The sequence below is a fragment of the Brassica oleracea genome, chromosome C8, assembly GCF_000695525.1.
Source record: "Brassica oleracea var. oleracea cultivar TO1000 chromosome C8, BOL, whole genome shotgun sequence".
Taxonomy (NCBI): Eukaryota; Viridiplantae; Streptophyta; class Magnoliopsida; order Brassicales; family Brassicaceae; genus Brassica; species Brassica oleracea.
In genome coordinates this window covers 35,930,311-35,949,316 of record NC_027755.1, presented here as the reverse complement: position 1 = coordinate 35,949,316, position 19,006 = coordinate 35,930,311, and the positions used below count along the sequence as shown (strand labels likewise).

Below are 19,006 nucleotides of genomic sequence, written 5' to 3'. Positions count from 1 at the left end.
AGTTATACCAACTTAATTCATTAAAAAAATAAAGTTTAATTTTTTTAACATAAATAGTCATTTAAAATGAAATACGATAAATAAAGATAAATTTTTTAAGTCTTTTATAAAATAAAATACAAATATATGAAAATGTGACATTTACTAAATATTTGTCAATTGAAAAAAAAAACAAAAATAAACCCGCGCTTTGAAAGCGCGGGTCAAAATCTAGTATTCTCTTAAAATAACTTTACTCCATTTTAACTTCACAAAAAGCCATACGTAGATACATTCTTATTGTTTCACCTACCCACACATTTAAAACGTAGAGTTCACAGTATAAAATAATAAATTAGCACCGATCAGTCTTTGAAAAACTATATTTAAATGCATTATTTGTTTCATTTTCCGTATCGTCACCTATTTTCTTGACTAAACTTATATGGTTATATGTTAAATATTGTATTAAATTTGATCATTTTATATTGCATTAAATATATGTATACATTAACTTATACTTAGAAAATAGTTTTTCTTTATTGGTTCAGTTTATTTTTAGTCAATTGTGCAATATTGTTAAACGTGAAATGCACTGAAACCTAAAGCAACCCAAAGTCGATTACAAACATTTCACCATTTGCAAGTATACTAGAGGAATAAGGCTTTTAAAAAAAAATACTAGAGTAATAGTTTTCTTTCAAATCCTCTGATAACATATATTTGCAAATCACATGTACAATTTATATGCAAATTTAAAGTGAATTCACTCTATATTAACAACAAACAATCACATATAACTTTGTCACAACCATAAATTATAGTGAAACAAGAAATGTAAACCAAATAAACGTATAACTCATGTATAGCGTGAGTATCTATCTAATTTTTTTAAATAAAAACAAGTAAAAGGAAAGCTTGCCAGAATTGACAAAGTCAGTGTGAGTTGGGTTGTCATGGTCAGGTTATTAAAATACCAAGACCACACCACGTCATTTCTTCCATCTCTATACTACTAAATAGAGTAGTTGGACTCTCTGTCTTGTCTGTCTGGTGGATATCAAGCGGCGGCTGTTCATAACAATCGGAGGATGGATTTCTTTATTTCAAACAGAGAGAAGTATGGCAACAGAGCAGGTTAGTGTTTTTTTTTCTTCTAACCGGATTAGATTATATGAGTGGCAACCAAGACTAAAGTGGTGTATGTCTTATCTGTCTTCAGGATTGTTCGGTCACAAAAGTGCTAGCAAGAGCAATCCTTCGAGTCCTCCTCATCCCACCGAGGGTCGGTCATCTCCGCCTGTGTCTTATTACGGCATAAAAAGATCGGAATCAGAGTATGCATTCCCAATCTCTGATCACCATACTACTCACTGGAAACAACAAAAACAAGCCTCTGAACGCGTCCCCAATTCCCACCACCGGCCTCCTGTTTACAGATATAGCACGGTACTGTCTACTCTCGACTCTTTGTGATTTCAGTTATCTTCCACTTTTCATGGTTTTGATCCTTAGTTTTGTAACTCCAGCCCGAGCGTCCTAGAGAGAATGGCAAAGAAAGAACAGAGGCCATTTCTTATGAACCTGATGTGGACGTGACCCCAAGGAGTGAATCTTCCTTGAGCCCCTTTCGATCTGCCAGAACTCGCACGGTACTCACTCATTTCTGCTTCATCCATAGCAAAGATGAGGAACAATTTTAACAAAACGTTTGTTGGTTGTTTGGCCTATAACTGCAGCCTGATCGCCGTAGGAGGTCTACCGACTTTAGCAGAGAGCTGCACGAGAGAATGCATGAGACAGAGGCCAATGTGAGCCCCTTTCATCCCTCCAGAAGCCGCTCTCCAGCTCCCAACAACACGGTACCCATCCTGAATCTTGTGTGTGTTTATTACATTCTTGTCATTCAAAACCAAAAAAAAAATGTAAAACCAGATATTATCTTTGTATTAGCAACAAGAATTTCGAGGGAGAGACTACAGTAGAGAAAGGTATGAGGCAGAGGGCCATCTAACTTCGCAGAGGAGCGCTCCTTCGAGCCCATTTCATCCATCCCGAAGCCCGCCGCACACAAGGGCAACGGTGGGTGCACCAAACTCTCTTTACGCCTTTGTTAACCAAACTCATTCTCAGATTTTTGCTCTTCTTAATTAGTTGCAGCCTGAGAGATACAACAAGGGTAAAGATCATTACGAGGCAGATGCAGATGTCACACCGCGTAGCAGCCCTCCCATGAGTCCTTTTCACGGGGCCACAAGCCGCTATCCACCACCACCATTTTACTCATCCAGCGACGACGACGACGAAGACAACCATTCTGCCACCTACCTCTTTCCAGAGATTTCAACTGGACATCGTTCCAGGGGAGTCTCTGGGAGTAGCACGGTGCGTTTTTTTTTTTACTACATCTATCTAATACAAAGTATAAAAAATATGTTTTTTTTTTTGAACAAATAAACTAGAACCGGTTCACTACAAGTAATAAAAATATGCTTAAAAGCCCAATAATGATGTGCAGCCGGTTCACTACAAGTACCAGATGGCCACGGCCGAAACCTACGAGCAAGACAGGCAGTTCGAGCCGCCAGAGCTGCCGGACGAGTCCGAGAGCTTCACGATGCAGGAGATCACCAAAATGCGCGGACTCGAGAGCTACGAGGAAGAGACACAGTCGGAGGCCTACGTCTCGGTCGCTAACTACAGGGTGCGGCATTGCGTGTCCGCCACGCTCGGGGCTATCATGGACAAACACGGAGACATAGCCGCCTCGTCGAAGCTGCAATCCACGTCAACAAGGTCGTTTTACCTAGAGTCCCTGGCCGCGGCCGTGACGGAGCTGAAGTCGACGGCGCTGAGAGATCTGTCGAAGACGCGCGTGGCCGAGATCGCGGCGGTGGTGAAGGACATGGACTCGGTCAGAATCGACGTGTCGTGGCTGAAAACGGCCGTGGAGGAGCTGGCGGAGGCGGTGGAGTGCTTCGGGGGGTACGAGGCGGCGAAGATGGAGAAAGAGGAGTGCAGTCGAGGTATGAAGGAGGGGAAGGTGGAGATGGAAAAGCTGAGAGATGAGCTGAAGAGGAGAGAGAAGGAAATGAAGGAGTGTAGGGAGAGGGTGACGGCGATGGCTGGTAGGCTAGGGCAGATAGAGATGAAGGATTCGTGGGTGACCAAGAAGATGGAGCTGTTCCAGAGCAAGGTCCATAAATTTGACGGTGAAGCTGTCCTCGTGGAGGTCTAGATCATATTATAATTCGAATATTCAAATTCAAAACCGTCTATGTTTTAGATCATGTTCAACAAACGGTAGACTTTATGTTGCATTCTACTCTGTTATATCGTACTAGTGCTTCTTAGTAAAATAAATAAATAAAGGTATGATTGTTTGATTGAGTTAAGAGTAAAATTAAGAAAGGAAAAAATGGTTCACCTTTAATCACTCTATTTTCAAAGAGAAGAAACCATGATCCTGAACAATGTTCAAAAAGAGAAGTTAGTAAGTTGACCAACCAAATCAAACCAACATATTACTCCAAAGTTAGAAAAAAAAAACCTTGGAATAAACAAAAAGCAGAGGACCATAATAAGTTAGTAACACTAGCGATTACAGATTTTATCAATAAGAGTCGACCTGACATTAAAGAAGCTTTTCTTGATATCTGAGGAAACAATTTGGATCTTGTCCAAAAGGGGCTGACGACTTCGACATCATTTTGGTCGTGAGTGACATCCCTAGATACTTAATTGGCGGAGTTGAGACCGAGAGACAAGCCGCTATTGCTGAGTTTTCCAAAGCTTGTTTTCCTCTGATCAAAGTGACTTGAAACATCTCCAATGGTTCATCATATTTTTCACTCTATAATAGAGTTGTGATATACTCCAACGGTATTCTATTTTAGAATGAGATAGAAAAATAAAGTGAAAAACAGAATATCATTTGGAGTATTTTAACTCTAAGACCGTCTCCAATGAGACTCTATTTTTTCCTCTATAATCTACACTAAAATAGAATAATTATATTATAGTGTAACTTTTGCTCCAATGGTACCACTCAATAATATAGTTACTCTATTATTATAATTTTTTTTTGGAATTATACAGGGATATCCTGGTCCCACAGAAGTGGTCCAGACTAGTCACGTGTTGTCACGTGTCGGTCTCATGTCCCTAGCAATGCCGAAATGTTAATTCCCCAGTGGATGGGACTCGAACCCTGGTAGCTTCACCGTATTGGACTTTTACTCTATTATAGAGTGAAATATAGAGTAATATCATATTTTACTCTATATTTGGAGTGAAAAAGTAACATTCTTCTATATTTCATTATAACTCTATTATAAAGTAACAAAGTTACACTATAATAGAGTTACTCTATTTTAGTGTAAATTATAGAGGAAAAAATAGAATTCTATTGGAGATGCTCTAAACTCTATTTTAAAGTGAAAAATAAAGTGAAGTTGGAAATGCCTTTAGGGCATCTCCAATGGTGTTCTATAATTTCTTCTATAATTTTCACTAAAATAGAGTAACTCTATTACTAAAATAGAGTAACCCTATTATAGAGTTGGTATTGTGAAATATAGATGAATGTTGCTTTTCTACTCCAAATATAGAGTAAAAAAATAACATTACCCTATATTCCACTCTATTATAGAATTAACCATTGGAGCAAAACCAACTCTATAATAGTTACTCTATTTTAGTGGAAATTATAGAGGACTATTGGAGATGGTCTTAGACCGTTCACTTTGTTTTTCACTCTAAATTAGAGTAACTCTGTAGAGTAACTCTGTAGTAGAGTTGTGATATACTCCACTGGTACTATATTTTAGAGTGATGAACAAAAAAACAACAACTTACTCTATATATAGAATAAACTTATTTTTTACTCTATTATAAAGTAAAAAATAGAATATTATTGGAGTATTTTTTTTTTATTATAGAGTAAAATATAGAGTGGAGTTGGAGATGCCCTTAGCAATATTTATACACTGCCCTAACGTATGAGCAAATTCATAGAACACTGTAGAGTGCCCCTCAGTCATTCTGATTTACCATCCATGAAAACAAAAATATTGACATCAAGACTTAAATGGGAGAGATTCACCTCATGACAATGTATTCTTGAAACAGGTACGAAATCTTAACATTAATATAAAATAACTGCATTACGCAAATATAATACTGAGAAATAATATACAGAGAGAAAAACAGGTGGTGTTTACGTAATTAGAAAATTTGTTATATCTTTGGTCATATTTTGGGAAATTTGTTAGAGAACACAAACCAATGTTCTGAAGTTTCTTTTGCTTGGTATGAGACTAGCGGTCTCTTTATATTATTGTAGTGTCTTCTGTTTTGCATGAGAGCAGTTAATGTGGTTTTTTTAAGTGGGGGTTGAATTCCAGATATTATTTTAAACAAAAACACGTTTTCATAGTCAGCGGCCATTGCAAGACGAAATGTCTCCAACTTTTTGCCAGACTGAATCCAATACGTATATATCTACCTCGACAAATATCTACTTTTCTTTTTTCTTTGTTATAAGAGAAGACTTACACGAAGTTAGTTATTTTATTCCGCTTCAAGTTTGAGTAATAGAATTTTTTTGCCAAAAAAAAAAAACAGAAGACTAATAATGGTTATATGAATTCTAAACAGATCGACTTTATACGATTAGATGTTATATAAATTTTAACAGAACGCATTGACTTTCTCGAGTCGTCCCTGACCTTCGACGACGTACTGTACTTTGACAAGAAATAAATATAATTATTAAAAGAAATGGCGAATTGACCAAGTCTGGATTAAGCTTAAAACTGTTAATAATATTTTATCGGCGGTCAAAGTCAGCGAAGATGTGTTAGAGGCCTATATATAAAATACATACCAGCTTGCTTGCTTCATTCTCTCTCTAAAGATAACTTAAAAATTAAAATCATTTCATTTCATTTCTTCTTCAACGGGCATCTTCAATCTTTCACAAGGTATCCCATTCCCATCCATGTCTCTGTTGACTTGACCCCTCTTTCTATACATACTACAAACGTTTGCATGCCATTTATTTGCAGATTAATCTGGTAGTTGGATCTTACACCAAAACCTTTTAAATTAACTTCGTTGTTGGAAAAAAAAATATATATAATAGGATGGTGATATTTTGAAATTGATCAACATAACAGTCGATCTGATTAGTGTTGTCTCATGTTTGACTCAAATATGTGTGCTAATTAAACCAACTCATGGAAGATGGATTGTCAATCCTGTCTTTTTAGAAACATAATTAAGAGGAAGAAGAAATCCATCAATCATTTTCTGTACTTTGCACTATATCAAAAGCGTTGACTCCGTTCTTTGTATGATATGCTTTGGTGGGTCTCTTTTGTTTATATGGTGGATCTGACCAGTTTTTTTTTTTTTTCCTTTTTTTGGTTATTGTATGACAGGATCCTTTTTTAACTTAAAGAGAACTTCCTGAGTTGTTGTGAGATGGAATTGGTATCTGGGAAAGTAATTCAAGGTTGCTCCAACGCAGGCAATCCTTTCCATGAGTGTACTGCTATTTGTTTAGATAAATTAAACTCGGTGGATAATGTCTACAAGAAGGAGAAGAAGATCTTTGGTATGCAAAACTGTTTTTCTTTCTTTCTTTACGTATTCTGTTTATTGACTGGGTCAAAGTTGCCATCAAGACTTTCTGATGAGACTTTGTTTTATTTTTGTCAAGGGTTTGGTAAGAGAACTCCAAGTAGGGAGACTCCTACAGGCAGCCCCGCTCGTGGAAGCAGATCGCCTCTGCCCAGCTTCTTCGCCGCCAAAAAGAAGGTTGAGTCAAACAGTCCATCTTCCACTGAACACACCAATAATAACTTCTTCAGCCGCCTTTCCCCGCTACATGGACTCCCATCCCAACTCAAGAACGAGGCTGCAACCAGTGTGGACTCGCTCCCCATGTCTCCTACTCTGGCTGGATACTCAGGAGGAGACTATTTTGCAAGAAAGGTAAGGGCCATTCTTCTTATCAAGAAAAGCTAAGCACTCTCTTTGAGACTCTCACTCATATATGTAAGTTTGTTTTCGGACTGATCAGCGTGGTGGTGAGGATGATGATATGTACTCTCCAAGGCCTTTTGGAATTCGTCCTAAGACGCCTGAACACCCTCTTAGGACGCCTCAGCATAGGCCCCGTACACCCCAACGCGTCTCTGATACTAGGCCGTGGGCGCACCAGGCGGATCCAATTTCCCTAGAAACTAGGCCAAAGACGCCCATACATGAGTCTTCTGCAATAGGAAGGAGGCCCCAAACACCAGAAACTAGGCAGCAGACTGCACAACACAGGGGAAGGTCGACTGAGTTCATGGCAAGATCCCCCGGGCCAAGGTCCAAGACCCCAGAGCCTCAACCTACCTACTTTGAACCATCCTCAGGGACACCAAAAATGCGGTCCAAGACGCCGGAACCCAGTACTAGGGTTCCACAAACTCAGCCCATATCCCACAGATCTCTTGACAGTGCTGAAACTAGGCCTAGGACACCGGAACACCAGACCAGGACCGTAGAAACAAGGCCAAGAACACATGAAAGTAGGCCAAAGACTGCAGTCTATAGAGGAAGATCACCTCGTCACAGAGAGACGATCTCACAAAACCAACAAAGGTCGTTTGAGATGGGTCAAAGGTCACCTCAAGCCCACATTTATCTTGGGAGCAAAGCTGAATCGGAGAACGATGATGAATCAGTTCTACTCTATCCAGAACTTATTTTGTCACCTCAAGAAAGGCCACCCATTACGGTACTGCTCTCTACCCTCTACCTTCACATCTTCATTTTTTTTTTTAATATCAGGAGGTTCGGAGCCGAAGCCAATAATCATATATTCATATTTTTGCTAATTCTTACCTCAGCCTAGTCGCAAGGGATATGAAACTCCTACCAAACAGGAAGAACGTTTTGATCAACTTGATGAGTCGGCTAGCTCAGATGATGATAAATTTTCATTTGTGGATGATGATGATCACGACGATAAGCAAGACAAGGAGCCGCCAGAGCTCCCAGATGAATCGCAGAGCTTCAGTCTCTCAGAAATCTCCCGCATGAAAGGAATAATAATAACTAAGAAGAATGACGAGATCCAGTCCATTGTATCTGACTCTATTGTTTCTGTGGGAGACTACAAAGTCCGAGCGAGCGTCTCGGCCACTCTTTACCAAATCCTCGACAAGCACGGCGATATTGCATCCGGTACTAAACTTCATTCGCTTGCCGCGCGATCCTACTACCTCGAGATGCTTGCCTCCGTTGTTTTCGAACTCCAGACGACGCCCTTGAGGCATCTCAAGGAGTCCCGCGTGGTGGAAATGCTAGCGATTGTTAGAGACGTTGAGTCGGTGAAAATCAAGGCAGGTTGGCTCACGCCCGTCCTGGAGGAAATAGTCGAGGCGGTTAAGCACTACGACCAACACGAGAGGAGCAGAGTGGAGAGAGAGTTGTGGGAAGGGGAAGTGTTGCTTGTGAGACAAGAAATGGAGAGAGAGGGGAAGGAGCTGAAGGAGAAGGAGAAGAAGTTGAAGGAGTGGAGGGAGAGAACGACGGAGATGGCTGGGAAGTTGGGTAGTCTTGGTATGAGACGAGCGCGTCTTGACAAGAGCTTGGCGCTTCTGAGTTCCAAGGTGGACAAGTTTCAGGGTAAATATGTTCTCTTGTGACCAAACAATTACTTCTTGTTCATTTGGCGTTGCGTATGCATCCGATCATTCTTTTTGTTCATCGCGTGTGAGTGACAAGACAAAGCCTAGCTAGCCGCAAAATAAGCATTTGTGATTATCTGTTTTTGGCTTTTGGTTAGAGTGTACTGTGTATATGTGATTATCTGTTTTCTACACGTCCTGCTCTATGTATATTTATCTCTTTTCAACAGCTTATGAGATAAATGAAACGCAGAAAAACTAATAAAACCATAATGCCTTAATTAAACGAAAAATATATTCGTGGAATGATTCCTTTAATAAATTATTAGATTTATTGATTTGATTAGATAATTGATTATAAATTAATATAATGAAGCTAAAATAATAAAATATATATTTTAAAAAATAAAATAATTTTTATATATTGTGTTGTTATCCAAAAAGAATATGTTCAATCATAACATTTTAAAAGCTAAAGATATGTAGTTACATATTTTAATCAAGTAATGAATTTTGTATAATTGAAAATGATACAGTGATTTCAAAAGTTATCTATCATATTTATTTATCATCCACGATATGATACTCGTAATGAATTTTTAGATTTATTTATTAGATTAGATAATTATTTTGAATTCATATAATACAAATTGACCTAAAAATAAATATGTATATTATAAATAAAAAGATCATTACTCTATATATTGTGTTTTTATTGGGAAAAATATACATTTTTTTAAAAAAGTAAGAAGCAAAAAATGCATAATTACATATTAATCAAGTAAAAATTGAATTTTGTATAATCGAAAAGGAAATATTCAGTGATGTCAAAATCTTTTGTGTAAAAGTAATTTTCAAATATTTATAATTTCTGAGAATTTCCAAAAAAAAATTAACGCAATAACAAATATATATATTTTGATAAAAATTTATCTTATATAAATAAATAAATTGATATTCGGTTTAAAAATTTTTGAGAACATAGCCAATAACTTATCATGATTGCTTTTAAATTTATAATACATATATTAATAAATAATTATAAAAATTATGCCTATATGCACGGTTTAATGAAAAGGAAAAAAAAATCTTATAAAAACTCAATGTATAAATGAAAAAGGGAAAAATTAGACGAGAAGGTGTTATTTTATCAAAATTTATTATTAAAAAAATCTAATCAAAGCCGCGAATCTGATCTTGTATCCAACTTTATAGCAATTAGGTTAGGTAGGATTTAAAAAAAAAAAAAATCTTGGAACTTTGATTCTTAATATATAGATATATAGATACTTCATAAACAAAAAGAAACAAAGAAATAGGAAGATATTAGGAGGAAGATGAATAGGGTCGATGGAGAAAGGGAGGAGTGGAGAAGAGAAGTAAATGGTTTGTTCTGGATAGAGCGTTTGTTTCTCTTTCTGGTTTTCGTATTTCCCACATACGTCTGTGGCCTCATCGTCCCTCTCATTCTCTCCACTACTCTTTTGGCTTTACCCTTCTTCTTATTCTTCAACCCTAATCTCTCTTCCGTTGGACCCTCTGTAAGTTCATATATATATTCTCTATTTTTTGTATCACTTGTTGTGGCACAGTTAACATGTTGATCTGTTTGATTAGGGTATTGGTGGATTCTGGTTATTTCTATTGGACCGCACCACGTTTTACTTAGGCCTCGAGTATTCCAAACTGTTGGTTGGAGGCTTTGAGCTCACCTTCCTTTGGCGTCTCACCCTTTCCCTCTCCCTTGTGATCCATTCCATCTACATCGCTGACTACTTCCTTAGATCTCATCAAGCCGTACTACCTCCTCCTCAATCTCGCAATGTTGAGACTCCGATTTTCACCGGTGATTATATGTTACTAATATACACGTGACAAAACCTACTATTGTTTTTAATTTCGTATATGCTAATGTATGCCGTCTCTGATTAACTTAAGATGAAGGTGATGTGCACAAGGAAGTGGAGAAGGTGAAGGCCCAAGAGTCCTACCTTGCCATGCAAGAAACCTACAAAGAAGCGAAAACTACAGGCGACAAGGCCCAAGAGTCCTACCTTGCCATGCAAGAAACCTACAAAGAAGCGAAAACTACAGGCGACAAGGCCCAAGAGTCCTACCTTGCCATGCAAGAAACCTACAAAGAAGCGCAGACTACAGCCGACAAGGCCCAAGAGACCTACCTTGCCATCCAAGAAACCTACAAAGAAGCGAAGACTACAGCCGACAAAGCCCTCGAGACCTATCTTATCTTCCAAGAAGGCCAGAACAAGAGGCGGATGATAAGGGGGGAGGATGTAGAGGGGTTTGTCGAGCTGAGGGAGCAAGTGCGGCGAATCTCGGTGGAAGCGGAGAACGCAGCGGAGGAGCAGTCTCGTGCAACAGGAGAGTTGGTGGATGCCCGGATTCAGCAATGGGAGGAGGACAATGCCGACTATCTTGCCTCCCTCCCGCTCTTGTATTGCAATCAGCATAATTAATATTATATGATTTGATTTCATTGTCTCTTTCCTTTCTTGGTTTTTATGGAGCTTGTCGGTTAGATTTTACTAGTAACTAAAATAAGTTGTTTATTGCTTCTGATAATTTTTTGGGATAATTTGGAAAATACTCTATTAATAGTATCAAATTTGAAAATTATACTTTATTTTAATGTTTTGAAAACTACACATTATTAAATTTGAAAAGACATTTTTAACCAGATTAGAATTTCAGTAATTAAAATATAAATCTGAAATTAATAATGATAAATAATATTATAATTATATATGTTTAAGATAATATATGTGAGATAAATTCAAATAGACATATATATATCAATATGTTTTATTTTTAATTTCTCGTGCAAATTTTTAAAAGCTAAAGAAAGCGTATGTTTATTATGGATTAATATTTCAGAATAATTTGAAACTTGAAACATAAGTTATCATCCTTCATTTGTTCAAGAACAGAGAGCACAATGCCTAACACATTATGTCGTAGTGAGTTATCATCATTGAAGTACGGAGGACTAAAAGTAGAAATCCGGGATATCTTTGGAACTGAATCTACGATTCTTTTTATATATTCACCGAGCACGAGCTAAAGCAACCAACCAAAAGATTACGATCAAGAGCTTTATCTCTTAATTGCTAGAATTATATTCCAAAACCATTGTTTCACGTTAACTCTTTGTCTCATTCCCAAATTAATGTTTGTCATGAAACATTAGAGTGTATGCATCGATTGAATCTGATATTTGAATCAAGTTTTGACAGTGTCTCTAAGTGGATACACTAGAAGAATTTGAAAAGGAGAGCAGATCTTTCAGCATAGGAACATGGATAAACAAATTGTTAAAGAGACCAAAAGAAGTCAGGATCTCCTAAGAGAAGTAACTAGCCTAAAATAGGAAAGGGCTTCACTAAAGTCCTCTAAAAATTAAACAAAAACAATATCATTTATAAGATCTCAAATGGAGAACGTAAACATATATGTTTCTTCAAAAAAGAAGAATGTAAACATATGCTGGGTGAAATCACGAAGAAGAAAAACTAAATCACCTTTTACGAAATTGAATTACACTTAAAGGGATGGGTGAAAAATTAACAAACCTCTCAATGAGAAGGAGAATAAAGATGAAACTAGAAAAAGAAAAATGTTTGTAGCACAAAAAGAAAAGAGAAAAAATGTTTTTGAAAAATGGAGAACAAAGTATCAAAAAGAAGAAGAGGAGATCTACGAGGTTCACTTGTTATTTTTTTTCAAAATAAAATAAAACTAGGTGTTTTGTCCGCACATGCGGGCATAATCTTCTTATGAATGCTTATTAGTTTATATCTTATTAATTTAAAACCAGCATAATAAATTATTATTTATGTTTTTTAAATAGTTAAATCAAAACCTAAAGGGATCAAGATCTTCTGGTTTGGTTCAGAGAGTCAGTATGAATATGTATAAGTTGATGACAAAAGAAAAAAAAAATCAAAAACCAAAGTATTTACATATGTCAAATATTTTTCATCAAAACATATACTTATTATTGTGTTAAATTTCTCAAAACATTCATATCTTAGAAATATTTTATAAAATATCTTTATATAAATGTTTTTGCTTGACTAATATTTAACTATAAACTTTTTTGTATCTTAATTTTTTAACTTTTATAATAAAATATTATTTCCAGATAACAACATAATATATATAAGAATTGTCTTATTTTTAAATATATTTTTGAAAATCTTATTATATTATTTTATAATCAATTATTTAATATTTAATATAATAATTTTTTAAAATATTATTAAGATAAAATTCGTTCTAATTATATATAAAATTCACTAAGAGTCTTTTTAAAATTAATAAATCAGTAAATCAGTCAGAAACTAATAATAAATCAACAACCTAGCTAAAAGTTTAAAACCTAATAAGAATATGGCAAATAAAAAAAACTAACTACATATTTAATATAAAATATAAATTTAATATTATTAAAATGAAATTTGTTTTTAATTATATATAGGATTCATTAAGGGTATTTTTTAAAATTAATAAATTAGTGACAAAGGTAAAAACTAATAATAAATCAATGATTTAGCTAAAACCTAATAAAAACATGACAAAGAAGAAAAATTACCTAAAATTATGGAGAACATGACATATCCTCAAATTCACTTCTCAAATTAGTGAATCAGTTAGAAACTAATAATAAATCAAGAAAAATTAAAATGTACTGATTTGTTATCTAAAATTATGGAAAACATGACATATCCGTAAATTCACTTCTTAAAATTAGTGAATCAGTTACAATTATTCATGTTTACAATCACTAAAGATATATTTTCAAAAATATATTCTTCATTAAGAGACAAAACACTCTTATATTCTTACTATATATATATATATATAATAATTATTTAAATACATAAAAAATAGAAAAAAAAAATAATAATATTTTTTTATGTTTTCGAATTATACTTTTTTCCAAATTTGAACCTTTTAGAAAAAAAAATTTGAATTTTTTTTTGAATTTTGTGTGTTTCAAATTTTTCTTTTTTCTTTTTGAAATTTGAAAATTCTTTATAAAACTTTTTTTTCAATTTTTTTTTAAATTTTTAAGTATTTATTTATATATTTATTAGAACCTTAAACTCCATATTCCAAAAATCCTACACAATCTCTCAGCTCTAAACCCTAAGTCGGATTAGTTAACCCTAAGATTATAAATGTCTTCTTCTCTCTTTAACCAGTGATGGTAAAAGTGATTAACGTAAACATGAAAAGTGGTATTATGAATGTGATATTTTTGGCAATTTTTGATAAATCAATAACCTAGTTAAAAGTCTAAAACCTAATAAGAATATGACAAATAAGAAAAACTAAATAGATATTTAATATAACATATAAATTTAATATTTTTAAATAAAATTCTTTTTAATTATACATAAAATTATTAAGTGCATTTTTAAATTAATAAATTGGTGACTCAGCTAAATACTAATAATAATCAATAATCAATAATTTAGGTAAAACCTAATTAAAACATGACAAATAAACAAAATTACCTAAAATTATGGACTACATGACAAATCAGCAAATTCACTTTTCAAATAATAGTATAGATATTTTAGATATAGTAAAAAAGATATTGTGTAGATATTGTAGATATTTTTTATCTTAAAAAACTTATTCTTGTTGAAACTGTTAATTTTAATATTAAATAAATTATAGTGACATAAAATTGATAATAATATTGAATATTCAGAATGGACAATTTAGTAAATTCATATATACGAAAGTGTATTTTTCGAAAAACTTATATAATGGTGTAATTTTCAAAATAAAATCTCAAGTAAGAGTACTTCTCCAAATTTTCCCTAATTTTTTTGATATACGTTTATCTCAGACAATATTAAATCCCGAGCGGATATAGGATGAAGGATGCAATTTGATCATTTTGAATCAGTGTTCTAAAACTCTTGTGACTGTAGAATTAAGTTTGTAAAATTTTTTGTTTTGGCTGTAACTGTAAAAATTAAATGATAAAGAGAAGAAGGAGAATGTGATGATGCTATTATGCTTACCAATTTGAACTAGTTTTAATTTTTGGTTTTAGATTTTGAGTTTTTTAATTTTGGTTTTTGATAGCATTAACATACTCGGTTTTGAGCTCACTTGTAAAAAAATGTGATGGTGCTATTATGCTTACCAATTTGCTGTTCTTGCGAACTGAGCAATTAAAAGACCAAAAAAAAATAATCAAGTGGTCTTGGCCTAATGATAAAGGGGTTCCAGTTTGAGCTTCCGTCCTGAGTTCAATTTTTCTTGGCCACCCATAGACGTCTTAAGTGACGAGAAAATCCGGATTTCTATGGGTCTCTTGGTGATTAATCTTTGGGCCTAGAAAACCTTTGGGATCACACCAAAATTATAAAAAAAAAAAAAAAAAAAGACCAAAAGAACAGCTCTTTTCAGTCTCATTCTTCTTCTCGTAAGAGAAGTGTTGTCTTGGTTTCCAAAAGCCACAAGGTGGACCTATTGAGCTTGTCCTTCTCTGTTTCCACTGTCCACGTGGGATAGTGGCCGGTATAGAAAGAGATGTTAAAAATGGTAAACCGAAGGAATAGGAAAGTGTCGGCAAAGCCATATTGGTTCTCTTAACGATGTGCAGATGCTTCAACTCTACGTAGGACCACATAACCAACAGCTAAGAGCGCAACACGTCATGTGATTATCCATAGACATGCACCTTGGCCCACAAAGGCTGGCCCATATTCAGATGCTTACTGCTCAAATCTATGTCACGTTTTAGTCCAAGCCCTTCAATTACAAAAACATTTCGAAAAACGGCCCCGTAAAGTTTTTGTCTCTTTCCCAAACAGCTTCTTTTCATATCTTTTCGTGACCAGAAAGAAGGAGAAGACATGGGTAATAGACTAATAGCATTCATGTATGTTTATTTAAATACGTTAATTAAAGGCGATAAGATTGGCGAATTAATTGATTTTGGATGTAAGGTGGGCGAGTGGTGGTGATAGAAAAAGGAGTGAGAGTTTGTTAAATTAGAAGACTAATAGTAATAAATCAAAAGAGAAACGTGTTAACAAGGAAAGAGATTGGTTTTCCCAAAGAGAGTAGCGATGATTCGAAGAAATAATTTATAATCATGCCCTAACAAACAAATTATTTGTAAAAGAAGAAGCAAGGAATAAAAAACAATAAAATAATAAACAGGGGAGAGAGAGAGAGAGAGCGTAGATTTTTTTGTGCGCACACACACACACGCATTACTTGCCTCCTCGGCTTCTCAGACGATATTCTGCCGACATCTGTTAAATAAACACGTCTTCTTCTTCTTCAAAATTATGCATCTCAGCCGCTCTACCGATTAGATTGGACGGAGGAAGGAAGAAATTGTTTTTGTTTTTGTTTTTGTTTTTGGGATCTGAAGCGAAAATCGATGGGGTTCTTCAGCACGATTCTAGGGTTATGCGGATTTGGGATAGGGATATCGATGGGGCTCGTCATCGGATACTTCCTCTTCGTCTACCTCCAGCCCAACGACGTCAAGGTTCGCTTTCGATTCAAACCTTATGAGATTCGCTTAATCACACACAAACAAATTGTTGTATGCTTTTTCAGGATCCTCAAATCCAATCGATAGCAGACCAAGATCCCAAATCCATGCTCCGTATGCTTCCCGAGATCCCCCTCTGGGTCAAGAACCCCGACTTCGACCGTGTACGTCAATTATGCATTTCCTTTTTTGATTCTCTCATTGATTTTGATTTTTGTTATTAGGTTGACTGGATTAACAAATTCCTCGAGTACATGTGGCCTTACCTGGACAAGGCCATCTGCAAGACGGCCAGGAACATTGCGAAGCCCATCATCGAGGAGCAGATTCCCAAGTACAAGATCGACTCCGTCGATTTCGAGACTCTCACTCTCGGCTCCTTGCCTCCCACTTTCCAAGGGATGAAGGTTTACCTCACTGACGAGAAGGAGCTGATTATGGAGCCTTGCTTGAAATGGGCTGCTAATCCCAATGTCTTGCTCGCTGTCAAAGCTTTCGGCCTCAAGGCTACCGTTCAGGTTGTTGATCTCCAAGTTTTTGCACAGCCTCGTATCACTCTCAAGCCACTAGTCCCCAGCTTTCCTTGTTTTGCCACTATCTATGTCTCTCTTATGGAAAAGGTTCAACGTTTTTCATTATATTGTCACTTTTTTTTTCCCTTTGTGTTGTACTAGTCAGAACTTTGGTTGAGCTATTGTCTTTTGTCTTTGCTTCTATGGCAGCCACACGTTGATTTTGGGCTCAAGCTTGGTGGAGCAGATCTTATGTCTATCCCTGGCCTCTACAGATTTGTCCAGGTATTCTCTTGGCATTCACTTGTGAGATGATTTTGATCTTCATAGTAATCCATCACTCCTATATTGGTGTTTGTAGCTCTCTTACGTTTCTCTTGGATCAAATTTTCCGTTAACTGTTTCAGGAGCAAATCAAGGATCAAGTTGCAAACATGTATCTCTGGCCTAAGACCCTTGTAGTTCCAATCCTTGACCCTGCCAAGTATATATATATATATGCCATTCTTCCTTCTTTTTTCCTTTTAAATTATGATCAGTCCATGTCTTAAAAATTTGATTGATGCTTAGCAAATCTTAATTTATAAAATGTAATGTACAGAGCGTTTAGAAGGCCGGTTGGAATCGTCCATGTGAAAGTCGTGAGGGCTGTTGGGCTGCGGAAGAAAGATATGATGGGTGGGGCAGACCCATACGTGAAGATCAAGCTCTCTGAAGACAAGATTCCGTCTAAGAAGACCACTGTCAAACACAAGAATTTGAACCCTGAATGGAACGAGGAACACAAATTCTCTGTCAGAGATCCCCAGACTCAGGTCCTCGAGTTCAACGTGTATGACTGGGAAAAGGTAAACAAGCTAATCCGCAGTAGAATAATGTATCTATCTGTCTGCTAATATTTTGTATTTCCGATGATGCAGGTTGGAAAGCACGATAAGATGGGTATGAATGTATTACCGCTGAAAGAAATGGTGCCTAACGAACACAAAACCTTCACTTTGGAACTGCGCAAGACTATGGAGGGGGCTGAAGAAGGAGTGCAGCCCGACAAGGATAGGGGGAAGCTGGAGGTTGAGCTCTTGTATAAGCCATTCACAGAGGAAGAAATGCCAAAGGGCTTCGAAGAATCGCAATCAGTGCAGAAGGCTCCGGAAGGCACACCGGCTGGTGGAGGAGTGCTTGCGGTGATAGTGCATTCGGCTGAAGACGTTGAAGGCAAGCACCATACCAACCCTTACGTGCGCATCTATTTCAAAGGAGAGGAGAGGAAAACCAAGCACGTGAAGAAGAACAGAGACCCGAGGTGGGAGGATGAGTTCACCTTCGTGCTCGAGGAGCCTCCGGTGCGCGAGAAGCTGCACGTGGAAGTACTGAGCACCTCTTCAAGGATAGGTCTCTTGCATCCCAAGGTAACATAACACAATATTCATAACCCACAGTAAGGTGTGGTTGGCTGTTCTAAAACTAAAAAAAAAATGTGGATTGTTTTGATGGGCAGGAAACACTGGGGTACGTGGACATTCCGGTGGTGGACGTGGTGAACAACAAAAGGATGAACCAAAAGTTTCACCTTATCGATTCCAAGAACGGAAAGATCCAAATCGAGCTCGAGTGGCGAACCACCTCTTAGATTTCGATTCGAGAAGAGAGAAGAGAATTGGTTTGAGGTTTTAAAACTCTGTGTTAAGTTGTTGTTGTACAATACGGGCCTTTAACTCTTAAAACCAGACATCAGATTTGCGAAGCCCTTTTTTTATTTACATGTTTGTGTCTTTCGTCTCGTATATGCTATTCGGTAGTGCAACTCTACTGCTCGTTATTTCCCCCCTAACCGGTTTACAAAAGCCAAAAAAGAAAAAAATCCATGACACAAGACGGTCTATAAGTTTATTATGTTGGCTAGACGTCACTTTCCTGTGCGAATATTTTATAAATTTAAGAGAAACAACAAATAAAAGAAAATACTAATATTTGTAGGCTGGTCGAGAAACGACACATCATACTGTGCCACCTAACAAAATTAAAGAAAAATTAATTTAGACATATAATAATTTAGATAAAGAAAAAAGCAACAGTACGACAGATTCTTCGAACCCATTACACTGCCCAGTATTACAACTGTGTACTTTTTCATATTCTTATATCTATCAAAAACAAAATGCGAAAAAATGCTCCCTTTTTAGGAGCAGAACAAGAAGAGATCAAAACTTAACCTTTCTTTGACTGAGATAGACTGATTGAGGCTATGAGGCTTCCTCTACGTGTTAGTATCTCCT

General features: G+C 36.0%; 4 protein-coding genes across 7 annotated transcripts; all 4 read left to right on the top strand.

The window, feature by feature from the left end:
- The first annotated feature begins 950 nt into the window (after positions 1 to 950).
- On the top strand, positions 951 to 3,365 carry LOC106307334. Of its 2 annotated transcripts, none has more exons than XM_013744261.1 (7): positions 951 to 1,116; positions 1,202 to 1,428; positions 1,509 to 1,631; positions 1,719 to 1,841; positions 1,933 to 2,061; positions 2,140 to 2,364; positions 2,498 to 3,365. In XM_013744261.1, exons 1-7 carry the CDS (start codon positions 1,071 to 1,073, stop codon positions 3,215 to 3,217), a joined length of 1,593 nt encoding a protein of 530 aa, XP_013599715.1. In that variant the 5' UTR covers positions 951 to 1,070; the 3' UTR covers positions 3,218 to 3,365. The 2 variants fall into 2 exon arrangements, with proteins under 2 accessions (XP_013599715.1, XP_013599714.1); XM_013744260.1 differs by having other exon boundaries at positions 2,134 to 2,364.
- Positions 3,366 to 5,900: 2,535 nt separating this feature from the next.
- On the top strand, positions 5,901 to 8,930 carry LOC106309986 (protein SON-like). The gene is made up of 5 exons (XM_013747170.1): positions 5,901 to 5,963; positions 6,423 to 6,598; positions 6,704 to 6,978; positions 7,067 to 7,771; positions 7,884 to 8,930. The coding sequence occupies exons 2-5, from the start codon at positions 6,466 to 6,468 to the stop codon at positions 8,682 to 8,684; spliced, it is 1,914 nt and encodes a 637-aa protein (XP_013602624.1). The 5' UTR covers positions 5,901 to 5,963; positions 6,423 to 6,465; the 3' UTR covers positions 8,685 to 8,930.
- Positions 8,931 to 9,990: 1,060 nt separating this feature from the next.
- Positions 9,991 to 11,241, top strand: LOC106310937. 3 transcript variants are annotated; one of them, XM_013748167.1, is made up of 4 exons: positions 9,991 to 10,207; positions 10,284 to 10,512; positions 10,605 to 10,642; positions 10,706 to 11,241. In XM_013748167.1, the coding sequence occupies exons 1-4, from the start codon at positions 10,004 to 10,006 to the stop codon at positions 11,141 to 11,143; spliced, it is 909 nt and encodes a 302-aa protein (XP_013603621.1). In that variant the 5' UTR covers positions 9,991 to 10,003; the 3' UTR covers positions 11,144 to 11,241. The 3 variants fall into 3 exon arrangements, with proteins under 3 accessions (XP_013603621.1, XP_013603620.1, XP_013603619.1); XM_013748166.1 differs by having other exon boundaries at positions 10,611 to 11,241; XM_013748165.1 differs by having other exon boundaries at positions 10,605 to 11,241.
- A 4,622-nt stretch (positions 11,242 to 15,863) lies between these two features.
- LOC106312094 (synaptotagmin-1) lies at positions 15,864 to 18,505 on the top strand. Its single transcript, XM_013749479.1, has 8 exons — positions 15,864 to 16,212; positions 16,284 to 16,382; positions 16,443 to 16,838; positions 16,941 to 17,015; positions 17,138 to 17,214; positions 17,332 to 17,578; positions 17,651 to 18,139; positions 18,229 to 18,505. Exons 1-8 carry the CDS (start codon positions 16,102 to 16,104, stop codon positions 18,358 to 18,360), a joined length of 1,626 nt encoding a protein of 541 aa, XP_013604933.1. The 5' UTR covers positions 15,864 to 16,101; the 3' UTR covers positions 18,361 to 18,505.
- Positions 18,506 to 19,006: the final 501 nt, after the last annotated feature.

Bases quoted from the DNA above. Each gene is read 5' to 3' on its own strand.
- LOC106307334 (XM_013744260.1), top strand. From the start codon at position 1,071: ATGGATTTCTTTATTTCAAACAGAGAGAAGTATGGCAACAGAGCAG. The intron at 1,117-1,201 runs GTTAGTGTTTTT...ATCTGTCTTCAG, and splicing joins GAAGTATGGCAACAGAGCAG to GATTGTTCGGTCACAAAAGT. The intron at 2,365-2,497 runs GTGCGTTTTTTT...AATGATGTGCAG, and splicing joins GAGTCTCTGGGAGTAGCACG to CCGGTTCACTACAAGTACCA.
- LOC106312094 (XM_013749479.1), top strand. From the start codon at position 16,102: ATGGGGTTCTTCAGCACGATTCTAGGGTTATGCGGATTTGGGATAGGG. The intron at 16,383-16,442 runs GTACGTCAATTA...TTTTGTTATTAG, and splicing joins AGAACCCCGACTTCGACCGT to GTTGACTGGATTAACAAATT. The intron at 18,140-18,228 runs GTAACATAACAC...TTTGATGGGCAG, and splicing joins TAGGTCTCTTGCATCCCAAG to GAAACACTGGGGTACGTGGA.
- LOC106309986 (XM_013747170.1), top strand. From the start codon at position 6,466: ATGGAATTGGTATCTGGGAAAGTAATTCAAGGTTGCTCCAACGCAGGC. The intron at 6,979-7,066 runs GTAAGGGCCATT...CGGACTGATCAG, and splicing joins GAGACTATTTTGCAAGAAAG to CGTGGTGGTGAGGATGATGA. The intron at 7,772-7,883 runs GTACTGCTCTCT...TTCTTACCTCAG, and splicing joins AAGAAAGGCCACCCATTACG to CCTAGTCGCAAGGGATATGA.
- LOC106310937 (XM_013748165.1), top strand. From the start codon at position 10,004: ATGAATAGGGTCGATGGAGAAAGGGAGGAGTGGAGAAGAGAAGTAAAT. The intron at 10,208-10,283 runs GTAAGTTCATAT...CTGTTTGATTAG, and splicing joins TCTCTTCCGTTGGACCCTCT to GGTATTGGTGGATTCTGGTT. The intron at 10,513-10,604 runs GTGATTATATGT...GATTAACTTAAG, and splicing joins TGAGACTCCGATTTTCACCG to ATGAAGGTGATGTGCACAAG.